We start from the raw sequence: 14,077 nt of genomic DNA, 5'->3' as shown, positions 1-14,077 counted from the left end.
ATTGCTTCCGTGATTTATCCAAATTAATCACCAGCATCATCAGCTTCACAGTACAAAAATTATTTATTTAAATTAACTGTAACTCTGTTTCAACTTCTTAAATTGTCCTGCATGTTACCTCTCAAATTGCAAAGTTACTACGATACAACCATGTTTATGTTTATTTCCTTTTCTCTTATTGTGAAAGCAAAACCTTTTATTGTCTCATTTCCTCTATTTATTTTTTATCTTTTTCTATCCTAGCAATAATGCTTTACAAATCCGCTGCCATGACATATCCTCTTATTTCTCAGGAAGATAGGAAGACTGATGAATTAGTAATGCACATTTTTGACAGTAATGCTCATAGAACATATGGCTTTATGCAATGCTTATAATTATATCAACTATCTGAAAGTTTATCTTGCTAAAAGAAAGTTTTGAGAAGTCTTTCTCAGATATTCCTGGTCTGCATGTCTGCTTCAGCAATACACCGTGTTTATTCTTTGCAGTTATATTAAATTCCCCACATTACAGACAGGATATTAAATTCTCTTCCTCTTCACTACTTTTCCATTTTTTTTCTATAATTCCATAAACCAACCCACTGACACTGAGAGTTATGAATCTCATAGATAATGAAGTCATTACCTCTTGCAGGATCCTCTTCATTTTGAGCAGTAATGTCTTTACAGATGTACAGTCTTGCATCATCAATCTGAATGGCAATGATTCCAAGCCAGTACAATCTTCCTGTGTAAAGGGCCATTCCACAGATGGGCTGCTGGGCACTTGGCAAACACGAGGGCACTTAGTATCGTCTGGATCACTGTCTTTTGGCAAATGTAGAAAGAGGTTTCTGAAAATAAATGGAGAAATTGTTATAAATAACATCCAAACTTAAATACCTGGCAATAAGAAATATAATCATAAACATACTGAAAATAGATTTTTCAATTCTGTCATAAAAGGCATGCATTTAACAGCTGGCGAAAATGATGGAAATTTATTCAAATTGTGCATTTGTATGATAAATTTGACCAGACATGTCAGACTGGTTATAAAACATAAATAGCGCATATGTCAGTGGTGTATATATTTTAGAGATAAGCAAATTTATTCAATGAAAACTTTAATTTTCCTTGACTGTTACAAAAACTTTGGATTACTTTGAACCCAATGTTTTTTGCAATTCACCTTGTTCATGGCTAACTGTTCGCCATTTTGCTGGATTTTAGTGGAACCGGAAAGGGTTAAAAAAAAATAATAATTTCATTACTCACCTGCTCCACCATCATCAACATCTGGAACTCTGCTTGGTCTTGTTCTTTATTTCAACATTCTCCAGCGCCTGTCATCCTGCCAAACATTCTTCACTCAACGCTAGGACTTCCGGCTTCAACTAGACCACACACATCTCGGCGCATGTTGTGATGTCACACATGACTTTGCGGTGTCTGAGGTCTACTTAGTACCTGAAGCCCCTGTGTCAAACAAAGAAAGCGAAGGAAGATTCATGCACTGGATGACTTAGGAAAGTAGAGGCCAGAGCACGGAGGACCATACGGCTAGCAGTGGCGATGGGAGAGGTGAGGGGCAAGGTGAATATTCTATTTTTTTTTTAAATACAGGATACCATTATTATTCGCTGGGGTTTAGAGAGAGCCCTGAGCATGATAATGAATATTCAGCTTGCATTAAATAAAACTTTGATGCAAATCAAATTTCCAGGCCAAATTCTAGCGATCTGCAGAATTCAGATCTCAGCAGATTTGCTTATCTCCAAAATCTTTAAATATTTAGAATATTGTATCACTTATCCTAGCCATACCCCTTTTCCCCAAACTACAGAGAAGCACTATGACACAGAGCAATGATTGACAGCTCAATTATTGTACCATATTTTGGCACAACAATCGACGCAAGTGTAAATGGTACAATATAAAATGTGTGAGAGGACAAGAAGCAAATGAAGGCATGGATGATCACTTGTACAACCCCTCCTCTCAATCTCTGCTAAGTAAAAATGAAAGTAAACGAGTAATGGCACTCGTTACTACAGTTAATTTGCTTTTGCATCAGAAACCTTATATGTATATATCTCAATATAAAGCTTTCTTCACACGTCCGTGCTTAAACATGCACGTGAAAAACCAGTACTGATGCCATCTCTGTTTTTCTTCAGTGTGTCATTGGTGTGTCTGTTTTTATCATCAGTGTTTATCAACAGTGTGTGTTTTTACTATCAGTGTGTCATGAGTGTGTCTGTTTTTACCATCAGTGTGTCATCAGTGTTTTCCATCAGTGCGTCATTAGTGTGTCTGTTTTTACCATTGCTGTGTTGCGATACTGGTGTAGTACTGCTGGAAATCAGTGGCTGAAGGAGCACAAGCAGGAACAGCAAGTGGTAGAAGAAGTTCTTGGAGATAGCAAGGAGTTGTGGGAAACAATCCAAAGTTAAATTACAACAGACTGGGTAAGAATGTTCAGGAGCTGAAGACTAAAGCTAAGCTAACAGCTAGACAATACTCAAGCAATGAGTGAGAGATCCATGCGGCTTTAAGTAGGCCCAAACAGAAAAGAAGATGGATTCTATAGATTCAGAATCCGCCATCATGGAAAATGGCAATTGTAGAACAGAACAGCAGCCTCCCGTGGTAAGGAGTGAAACTGCAGCACAATTATTAAAGTGAACAATAGCAGCCACTAGTGGTCAAACTGTAGAAGGCAACAGATTTCCTGACATAGTGTGTCATCAGTGTTTTCATGGATTAATCAATAAATAAAGAAATTTCACAGCTTTCCCTATACTTTGCAATGTTAAACATGTACAGCACACGAATGGTACATGGGTGCCATCCGTGTGCTGTACATGTTTTTCACAAACCCATAGACTTGTATTGACCCTTCTCATCTATGCTGCCACAAAAAAAACGATATATCTCCATGTAGTTTGCATGGACACACGGTCCATGTAGAAACAAGGACATGTGCATAGCAGTATAGGTTATTATAATGGGTATGCGTAATATTGTTGAAAAAAACGGATGCCACACGTACCAGAAACAGGTACATGTGATGAAGGCCTAACAGAATTTCACTATAATTAAGAAAACAGGAGAGTGTGAGGTGGGGATTCCATACTATAATCTGAATACAATGCTATTAACTATAGGCACACATTATCACAAAGATCAAATTGGACTGATCAACAATAAACAAAATAGATGAACTTGATAATTCTGAAATGTTTATGATAATGTGAAACTTGTTGCCAACACAATGCAAAATTTTTCAAGTCCAAAGATAGAAGATGAAGCATGGACAGCCATATAGGATGAGTTATAGTAGCAGATTTTATATTCATCATTTTGTTACACTGATGTAAGTTTGGGGGGTAAATGTAGCAATATTTGTGACATATTTGAAAACTCCTCTCCTGTTTCTCCTGCCAAACTACAGGGATATTCCTTATAATACAAATGAACAAAAAAAAAAACAATTTTGAGGTCTCAATTATGGGATAGTGCAGTGAAAAGTGGATCTAGTGAGCTGTCCATGGGACTTTCAGAAAAAAGCAAGTACAGCGAATCACGGTCAATTCATTGTCTATAGGACTGCCTGAGATTGCCGAGTACAGAACCATAAAGAATCCATTGAACAATGAATTGTGTAGTGCTCCACTAGGATTTATGATAGCGCCAATGGTCTGACCCCCAGGGATCAGCAATTATTAAGTATCTTGTAGATAGGCAATAACTGAAAAACTTGGTAAAAAAATTTTAAGTCGAACATATTATAAATATGTTTATTATATCAGTAGAAATATTCTATCACTATTTTAAAAAAAAGAAAGACAAAGAAAGACTTAGATTTCTAACAGATCTTCTTTTATTATTAATATTGCCATTATTATTATTGCTACCATAAATAAGTCATCCTAATATTGTGGCTTACCAGTACTTGTGAGCTTGTGCTGTTGATATCTTTTAGCAATATTAATTTAAATATTCAATATTTTTTATCTTTGTATTATAAAATATAGTTATTTGCTTATATTTGAAATATGCCAGTTTTCTTGGACATTTCTGTTGCACACCCTGTGTATGGTAATTTACATAATTGCTTCTACGGTGACACAGTCTGTCATTTCGGAAAGGATGAGCTAGAAAGATATTTCACCACATAAAAAGGCAATAGAAGATGTGTGATCTGGACATAAATGGAACACAAGAGGGTTTAAGTGGGACCATGAAGAAGCCATATTAGGCAGTGATCCAATATGAAAAGCAACTAATGCATATGGAAAAGGCATCATTTGTTAATACTACAAAGGACCCAAAGAAGAAGACAATGAGCTGCCTGCTGTTACTGAAGTACATATTTGCATGGAGCTGGTGTTATTTAACAAAAGCCCGAACATAACTATGATTACAGAGGACAAGGCAATGACTGACAATGAACAACAGATGCAGCCTTTGTTGTCATTTTGCTTTATTTCTACTGCTTATGACAATATTCACATCTATAAACAATTTCACAATGCTGGAAATAGCTAGAGATACAGAATTTAGGCATCTAAAATGCTAAATACATTCACGGCTAAATCACAGCTTGATTACTTCATTATATCTAAATAATTTGCCAGTCAAATCACTTTAGATCTCATTGTATTCATTATTTCAAATCATATTTTATCTGAAATTGTCTTAATGAGTAAGTATTACACTTATTACCAACGTGGTTTATACTTTAGACCTAAAGCCGGCAGCTGATAAGTATGAAGAGCTTCTAATAGGATATGTGCATACTGATGTAGCCAAGTTTAACTTGATAACGCACCTTCTTCTTATCTTCTCAAAGATCATCTCACTTAGGAGGATTAAGATAACGTCCCACAAGTTATTGATTGATGTCGAGTAAGGTGTCAAATTACACTGATAGGACTGAGCTCTGATATATGTTACGCTAATCATGGCTACATCTGTGCATATGACAATAAGATAAAATAGACATCTTATTGAAGAACGCTATGGTCATAACCACCTTTGCCATCCTTGACTAAATATCCCAGAATAATTGCAATAATATAAACTTAAAAGAACATTGAAGAGGTTTTTCAGTACTTTATCCACTTAGTGACCACCAAAACTTCATTTCACTGACCTAAGATATAAGAGACTAGCATCCCCCGACAGGTGACAATCCTATAGCTGTCATCTGTACACTATAGCTGACAACTTGCTGCATCAGCCATGATCAGTGTTGGCAGCGACCATGGCTGTTTAACTCTTAGATGCTGTCAATAGTGACTACAGAATCTAAATAGTTAACAGAGTGTGGGGGCTCCCTCTTTAACCCCATTGTCACCCAGAGATCTTGATTGTGTGGTCCTGATGTTTGCCATGGCAGGTAATGGCCAAAAAACATCCTTAGACTCTGCCGGCTATAGCGGCCTGTTCAGAAGTTATCAAAATTTAGGTTGTAAAAATAAACTTTTTCATTCCTGTCAAGCCACTTTACATTAATTCCTGAAAAGCACCTGAAGGGTTACTAAACTACCTGAACGCCATTTTGAATACGTTGAGGGGTGCGTTTTTTTAATTTTTTGGGGGGGGTTTCAAATATATAGGACCCCCAAAGTCAATTCAAAGCTGAATAGGTCCCTATAAAAATAAGTTTTGTAAATTTCCTTGAAAAAATGAAAAATTACTGTTACATTTTAAACCTTCTAAAATGCTAACAAAATAAAACAACATTTTAGAAATAGTGCTGATGTAAAGCAGACATGAGGGAAATGTTATTTATTAATGTTTTTTTGTGTAGTATGACTGTGGATTGAAGGGATAGTCATTCAAAGTTTGAAAATTGCAATTTTTGTTACATTTATGATAAGTTTTGTGTTTATTTATAAAAAATATCAAACTAAATTTACCATTATTATAAAGTATGATGTGTCACAAAAATATCTAAAAAGCACTGGGATATGTTGAAGCGTTCCAGAATTATTGCTACATAAAGTGACACAAATCAAATTTCAAAAAAATTGGTCCGGTCACTAAGGGGTTAAAGTTGATGACCTGTTCTTTGGTGGAAGCCCTAAACCCAGCACAATCACAGCAGATTGAAGAAACCATGCAATTCTAACATGTGTTGTGTCTTCATTGTTTACAAGATCTTTGATATTGGCTGTGCTGAGTACTGGATCTGTAGATATAGATTAGAGCTCAAAACAACCCCTTTTTCAAATCAAACTATCTACAGTATGTAGTTTGTATTGCTGAGACTCTGATTCCAGTGATATGCCACATGCTGGTCTGCATGCTGTCATTTTTATATAATCACAGTTTTCTCTGCTGCAGATCTATCATTTCTCAGAATGCTGAGCTCTGTATAACCCCACCCACACCACTGATTAGCAGTTTTGTTTCAATGTACAGTGTACACAGAAAGCTGCCAATCAGTGGTGGGGTCAGAATTGACTAGAAGGCACGAGGCACCTAGTGCTTTAGTAATAATCTCCTGTTGCTAAAACACTGTTTTTATTGAAATAGCACCACACAGCCCAGAAAGTGACACATCACTGAAATCAATGTATCAGCCACATCATGCTGCTCTCAGATTACTTAGAAAAAAACCTGTTGACAGATTCCCTTTAAATGCTGAACCTGCCCTCCACAACCATCAAAAGCCCTTTTATGATATTGTAAGGGCAAAATATGTTAAGTACAAGATAAAAAATAATTGACAAATTATAAAGCTTGAAAAAATAAATAAAACAAAATCACAAAAAAAATATATATATATATTCCACTGCCAGGCTGAATATTTTTTTAGCACTCCTCCTTTCAAATATCCACCCTCACATGACTGATATATAAAAATAGTTTTTACCAAAAGGTGAACACAAATTAAAAATGTATTTTTGTGGCTTTTTGTATGGTAAAATAAGTAAATGTGGAAGATAAGTATTCTTTAAAAAATGACACCAAAATTAGTCCCACATATCATAAAACAAAGAGGCAAAAAAATATTTGAATGTCCAAACAACTCTACAAAAATGTAGAGATCTTAAACCGCATGTTAGAATAAAAAAAGTTAGTGATCATGAATATGGAAAAATGGCCCAGTTATGAACCGGCTAAGTTTAAGATTGCATTTTCAGAATAGGTCATTAATCTAAATCACAAATGTAAAATTCCTAATCTTTAATAGCCCCCATAGGGTAAAATGTGTTGTGTTCTCTTTTATTATTAAAGTAGACGGTAATAACACTCTTAGTACAACTGCTATGGAAAATGTTAATTACAGTAGAGTTAGAAAGCAGTGAATACCAATCAGCTAATTTCCATACTTTTACACAACCTCATTAAGGAAGATAACACCTAATGTTTAGGACTTGAGACTACTCTAGTAAAACTATTTCCCTTTTTATTCCTGCTCATATCAATCATAGATTAAATTGCAGTTAGGTCAAGGGAAATACAAGGGATGGTTTGCAGAGGAGCTCTGCTCAACAATTTAATAATTTCATTGACTTTCATGGATTTTAGGTCTGTTCACACTTGTCCTGGACAATTACAGTTCACACAATGATTTAATATGAACTTATGACTCCTGCTTTAAAAATACAATATGTCTTCTATCTTCTATTCCATTTAACACAATGGGCTTCAAGCATAGTTACTAAAACAGGAAAATAATTAACTGTTCATAAGGACCAATCCAGTTGTCCAAGGTACACAATAAGCAAACAGCCCAATGTCATCTGTAAAGCACTTTCCCACTGTTTATTAGGATGCATGTAAGGTACTGAGCTAATTACCAATCCACCAATAATTATAAGCCATTCAATTAAAGAGACATAATGGTACTTATAAAGGTAGAAAAGATCCAGCAAGATGGATCCTTAAAAAATATTTATTGAATATACCAAAACCTAAAAAATCACTCCAACACCATTAAAAAAAGCAGACGAGTTTCAGACGTAGGTAAAGACACCTCTGGCCAAGGTTTATCTGCTTTGGACACAAAAAGATCAAGTGCTGTAATTCTACATTCCTGATCCTTCTCACCCCTGACATCATCTGTCCAGCTCCTATCAATGAGTTTGGATAACATTAGTCCACAAAAAATAGGTCAACTGAGAGATTCTTAAACTTTCTGATATCTGCATCTGCACGATATAAGCTAGATATTACACTCTTGTAATTTAATGGCTTACTAACATGGAAAAACTGTCAGGAATTGTCATACTGCCAGAGTTGTACTGTTTTAGGAATATTCTTGATGTAAAGAGAAGAAATTGCAAAAATAATATAAGAGGGAGTTGCAGCATAATCCATTCATAGTATATATGACATACCATGATCCATCAGAATGGTTTACCAAACAACATAGAATTCTGCTTCTTTTAAAGTGCTGCTTGCAGTTTGTTTTCAACCATTTTTCGCATTTTCTTTAAGCTGTCATTTTCAATATGACATGTTATGAGACTAATCCTATTATGACAGAAGTAGATCCAGTGGTGTACGTACCCACATGATTACAATGTATAAGCATATAAATGACAGTTAAGGATAGACAAAGAATGAATTTACTGCATCAAATGTTCACACACAAGAAAATAACAGATGCCAACAATAATAACCTGGTATTAGGAAGACAGCAGCCATTACGTTTATGCATATAAAATATTGAGCTGTAAAGAAAACTGGCTATTGTGAAAAGTCTGAAAATACCAATTCTTGTTACACTGTAGTATAAATCCATTGACACTAGAGATGAACAAATACATTTGAATGGAACTGTATTCTACTCAAATTTTACAAAAAATCCACATTTGCCAAAATGCAGATTTTTCGTAATTTGCCTCCACGCGGATCCAGCAAAATTAGCCTCCAATGACCGCCATTTTTCACAACCGTAAAATGCCATCAAAAGGTTAAGGAATAAAAAAAAATATTTATAATAACCTTACTGATCACCTCTCTGTCCTCTCCACATCACCCATCTGGTCCTCACCATATCTTCAGATCACCACCACTTGAGATGATTCTGCACAAGTGCAGAAAATGTCATGATAATATAGTGCTGTACAATGTAAACCAAACCCCAAGTGTGCATCATATATAATCCTATAAAGACCATGAGGATAATGTAAAGTCAAATACACCTAACCCAAAAAGGTGTCTAATGGCCATGTAGACTATAAACATGGAAAATGTCCATGTTAACTAATATACTATCTAAAAAATAAAAAGCATAAATATTAAATATATACATAATAAAAGAAAACAACAAAACAGCCCTAGATAATATGGACCCAAAGTATAAAATGTACAATAATAATACATCCCGGCAACAGAGAAATAGAATACGCGCCATAGAGTGAAGTGCAAAAGATGCGAATGGTGGTCAAAACTACTAAAGTGCCAAGTGCCTAAAAGGAAAATACAGAGAGAACATGTAATTGAAATATATTTATTAGGGGGAGCATGTAAGGACATCAAAAAAGTGCAAGTGCATATACAAAGGTGCTTGTAAAGCCTCCAAAAAAAATATATATATGGAGGATCCCATGAAAGGCTAATAAGCCAAGATAAAAGTTAAAAATGGACAAAAAGTGGAGTGACGAGTGTGAGCACATATATAAATATTGCTAAGGCCTGAATAGAAGGTTGCAAAAATGTAATAAAAGGCCAAAAAAAAAAAAAAAAAAGGGGAGTAACAAAAAAAGGGGGGGAGGGACCTAAGCAGGAAAGGACAAAGAGAGGGGGGGGGCTAGGGAGGGAGGGGGGAAGGGGTGGGGGAAGGGCAACCAAAAGTCCATAGCCGGTCGATGTCAATGAAATCTTCATCGGAAAAGACGGGAGACCCATCTAGGTACCAAAGGGCGGGAAAAGGGAAGGAGGAGAGATCTTCATCCCGAAAACATTCTCCATGGCTTGGATTCAAACAGGGTCCTGCTCTTAAACCAGACAAACGGGCTCCCATCCGAGTGGCATCAGCATAATATATACCCATGGGTATGTGTACTAGAAATAACAAAAATAAAAACATAAGACATACACAACATCTATTAAAAAGTATATGCATACCATAATTAAAAAACACCCTCTGAGTAGCTACAAAAAGGACCCAAAACCGAAGTTCTCATTGAGACCTTGTGGGGTCAGTGTACCCAAACGGTAGATCCATCGGCTCTCATATTGTGCCAAAAGTTTACCTAGGTCACCCCCTCTTACTCCCATTGTCACTTGGTCGATGCATTTGACCCTCAGGCCAACAGGATTGCAATTATGATACATCTTAAAATGACGTGGTAATGTTTTTAACAGTTTCCAATCCTCTACGGTGATCGCCTTTTCAATGTCTCTAACATGTTCTCTAACCCTTACCTTCAATTCACGCGTTGTGAGACCTATATAAATCAGATTGCATGGACAGGTAGAATAATAGATGACTCCTTTAGACGAACATGTAAGGTGTTTCCTAATTTGGAAATGCTTAGTTCCATTGAAATTGTCAAAACTGGCCGATTTATTCAGATTGAGGCAGGCTTTACATAGACCACACGGAAAAAATCCCATTTTCAGGCCCTGTGTTGTGGATTTCTTCACAGGGGCGTAATGACTATGCACCAGAAGGTCTTTTAAGCTCTGACTCCTCCTAGCCACCATGGATGGAGTAGGGGAGATTATTTTTCGAAGAATCGGATCCGTCTGGAGGACTTTCCAGTGTCTGGATAGTATCTCTCTTAAATCATCCCATCGATCACTATAAGTGGAAATGAAACGCACCTGATTTTCGCATTTTTTATCCTCATGCCCACCATAAATTAGTTTTTCTCTGGGTATATGTCGAGCTCTTTTGTATCCTTTGGTGATAGTACGTCGACTGTATCCCCTGTCTAGAAAACGATTTACTAGATCTACTGCCTGGTTTTCAAAACCAGTGTCCTCTGAGCATATTCTTTTGGCCCTCAAAAATTGACCTATGGGTATTCCCCTGATAGTCGAAGGGGGGTGTGATGAAGTTGCATGGAGGAAAGAATTTGTGGAAGTTGGTTTCCTATACACGTCTGTGATAATCCTACCATCCTCAGAGACTCCAATTTTCAGATCTAAGAAATCCAAATCTCTTCCAAATTTATAGGTCAATTTGATGTTGAGATGATTATTGTTTAACCTAGTCATGAGTACCTCCAGGTCCGCAACTGAGCCCTCCCATACAAACCAAATGTCATCAATGTACCGCATCCAGCCCTGTATGAGGTCAATACCCACAATGTCGTCCCCCTGGAATATGTCCCTCTCCCACGCTCCCAAAAACAGGTTAGCGTATGAAGGGGCACAACAGGCCCCCATTGCAGTTCCCTGCAATTGGAGATATGTGTTATTATTAAAAGTAAAGATATTATGTTTTAGGACATACTCCAAGAGTGTGAGGATCAACTCCACCAGGGCCGGACGCAGATTACTGGATTTTAAATAGAAGGCTGCTTCTCTTAGTCCATCTTCGTGTTTGATAGATGTATACAGGGCCTCTACATCTGCGGTAACCATAACCATGTTTGTATCTAGGTAGAGATGATTTAGTCTCTGCAGAGCTGCTGTGGTGTCTTGTATGTATGACGGTAGGGAGGGCACCAATGGTTTTAAATAGTGATCTATAAACTGAGAGATGATCTCACACAAACCTCCATTCCCGGCTACTATGGGTCTGCCTGGGGGATCAATTGGGTGTTTGTGTATTTTGGGAATGAGGTAAAAAGTTGGGAGTTTAGGTTGTAATTTGCTAATGCTATCCAGCATTTTCCTAGGAATAATTCCGTTGTCAAAGGCTTTTTGTAAGATAGATATTAATTCTGATTGAAAATTGATAAGAGGGTTAAAACTTAATTTCTTATAGCACTGAGGCATATTGAGAAGACTGTATGCTTGTTTTTCATACATCTGAGTGGGCCATAACACCAGATTTCCCCCTTTGTCAGCTGATTTAAAAATGACATTATCCAGGGATTGTAATTCTGTAATTGCCTTCCTTTCTTGTACTGTTAAATTAGAGGCCCAACCAGGTTTATGGCCCAAAGCCTCAATATCCGCTGTTACTAATCTAGTAAATACTTCCACTGCCGGACAAGTACATAATGGTGGAAATTTTTTTGATGTGGAAAACAGTGATGATGGAAAATCACTCACCTCATCATCGTTACTTTCCTCCAGTAGGGATTCTAATGCCTGAAGTGCCTCTTTTTCTTCTAAAGTAGAGAGAAAATTGCTAGGTTCATGTTTAGAATGTAGTTTTTTAAGGATTAATTTCCTTGCAAACAGATGTAGGTCTTTTACCGTCGTGAACGGATCTAAATGAGATGTGGGGGAAAAGGTTAGCCCCTTCTGTAATACTTCTAATTGGCAGGGTGTCAAAACATGTTCTGACAGATTGATTACCTTTTGACGATTGTCATGGGTCACCTGACCTTTAGATCTAGTGAAGATATCTGGAAGACGTTTGGCAGGTCCACCGCTCACACCCACCACTTCCATACTGGAGCTCTCATTATCACTTGATGACACATCCGTAACCGATGGACATGAACTCACAGAGGAACTTTTGCCGGAACCCCTCGCCTTTTTTACGTTCATATTCCTATGACCGGTTTTATTATTCTGTTTATTTTGCCAGCGGAAGATATTACCACTGTCATAGTCCTTACTATCTCTCTGATACTTTTTTAGTTTATTAGAACTTATTTCTTGTTCCCATTTGTCCACCTCTTTGTTGATCTCTACAATCATATTATCAAAATTGTCAACCGGAATATCTTTGATTAAAGTTTTCTCCAGCTCCTCGATTTCTTCATCAAGTTCCTTTAAAGACATAGAATTTTTATCAATAATAATTTGAATGAATTCCAAGGAACACGAGGTAGCTGCTGAAATCCATCTTTTAAGCAACGGTTCTTCGTCTAATTCAAATGAAGGAAAAAGCTGAACGCGTAAACCTCTAGGTATAATTTGTTTGTCCATATAATTTTCTAAAGAGGACCTGTTCCACCATAACCGTGTCTTCTTATAAAGTACCTTCTTATAATGTTTTATAAGATCCTTATAATTAGTAGCTACATCCGGAGTAACACCGGAGGCCCCTTGTCTAAACAAATCTGAGGCTTTAGATCGCCAGGAATTCTCTCTGGCTTTAAAGTCCATAATACCAGTACGTCGGACCGTCTGTTTACAAAAAACAGAAAACATCATTAATTCAAATGTAGTCCCAAACTATCAGATCAGACAGCTTCCAAACTATAATAACACAAAAGAGTCTGTGGCGGCACATACCCGCCAGACAAGAAGAGATTCTGACAAAATATAAAAACAATATTTATTAATTCAAAAAAATAAAAAAGCATAAAATTAGACAAGGGAAAACCTCCAAAAAAAAAAAAAGGGGGGGAATGGAAAACACAGAAAGATCCACAGCTAGCATATGTGATACATAAATATGTATACAGGATCACACATATAATTAGGTAAAATCCCAACGATAAGGAGATAAACCAAAAGGAGGACTACTGAATCCTAGTATAGCGCATGTGCGGCAAGGAAAGTAGTCCCTACTTAAATGTATATTAAATCCCAATAAGGCTAATATAGAACTTAACACCAGCAGATTTGTAATAAATGCAGAGTGAAAATAAAGGCAAAAAATCGCTGAGGCAGAAAAGAAGCCTAGTGGGAAACATAAATACCTGAACAAAAATGTGGATCCTGACAAGCTCAGACCAAAGTGTCCTCCCCCTACACCTGACGGACGCCGTTTCGCAATGTCGCTTCTTTCGGGGCGTGTCATACCAGGGGAGGGTGTGTGTGGGTATAAATGCCATAAGTGGCCAATGGGTAAGGAGGGAGGCCCCCCCTACCGACCAATAGAATCATGCCAGGGACGGGATGTGATTGACCTGCGTCATCGCTGACGTCGTGCAGCCAGGTCCCTCCTTCCTGTAAAATGGACTTCCGGAATCGTGCTCGGTGAACCGCATGTGGAACACACAGCGGTCACATGAAAAAGCACTTCCGGAAGTCACGGCGGATAAGGA

The 14,077-nt window shown here is 37.1% G+C and overlaps 1 protein-coding gene across 3 annotated transcripts in view; it reads right to left on the bottom strand.

Annotated features, from left to right (window-relative positions):
- The window catches only part of CCSER1 (coiled-coil serine rich protein 1), a 1,466,148-nt gene that overhangs the window by 568,636 nt on the left and 883,435 nt on the right, over positions 1-14,077 (bottom strand). For all 3 annotated transcript variants that reach the window (XM_073638131.1, XM_073638138.1, XM_073638147.1), the window contains exon 6: positions 631-838. In XM_073638131.1, coding sequence (XP_073494232.1) covers positions 631-838 — 208 coding nt within the window. The remainder of the gene's footprint in view (positions 1-630; positions 839-14,077) is intronic.

Source organism: Phyllobates terribilis, unplaced genomic scaffold (assembly GCF_046119375.1).
Source record: "Phyllobates terribilis strain yellow unplaced genomic scaffold, ASM4611937v1 Scaffold_1__5_contigs__length_1240528914, whole genome shotgun sequence".
Classification (NCBI taxonomy): Eukaryota; Metazoa; Chordata; class Amphibia; order Anura; family Dendrobatidae; genus Phyllobates; species Phyllobates terribilis.
The sequence above is the reverse complement of the archived record's forward strand: the minus strand, read 5'-3'. Positions and strand labels throughout refer to the sequence as shown.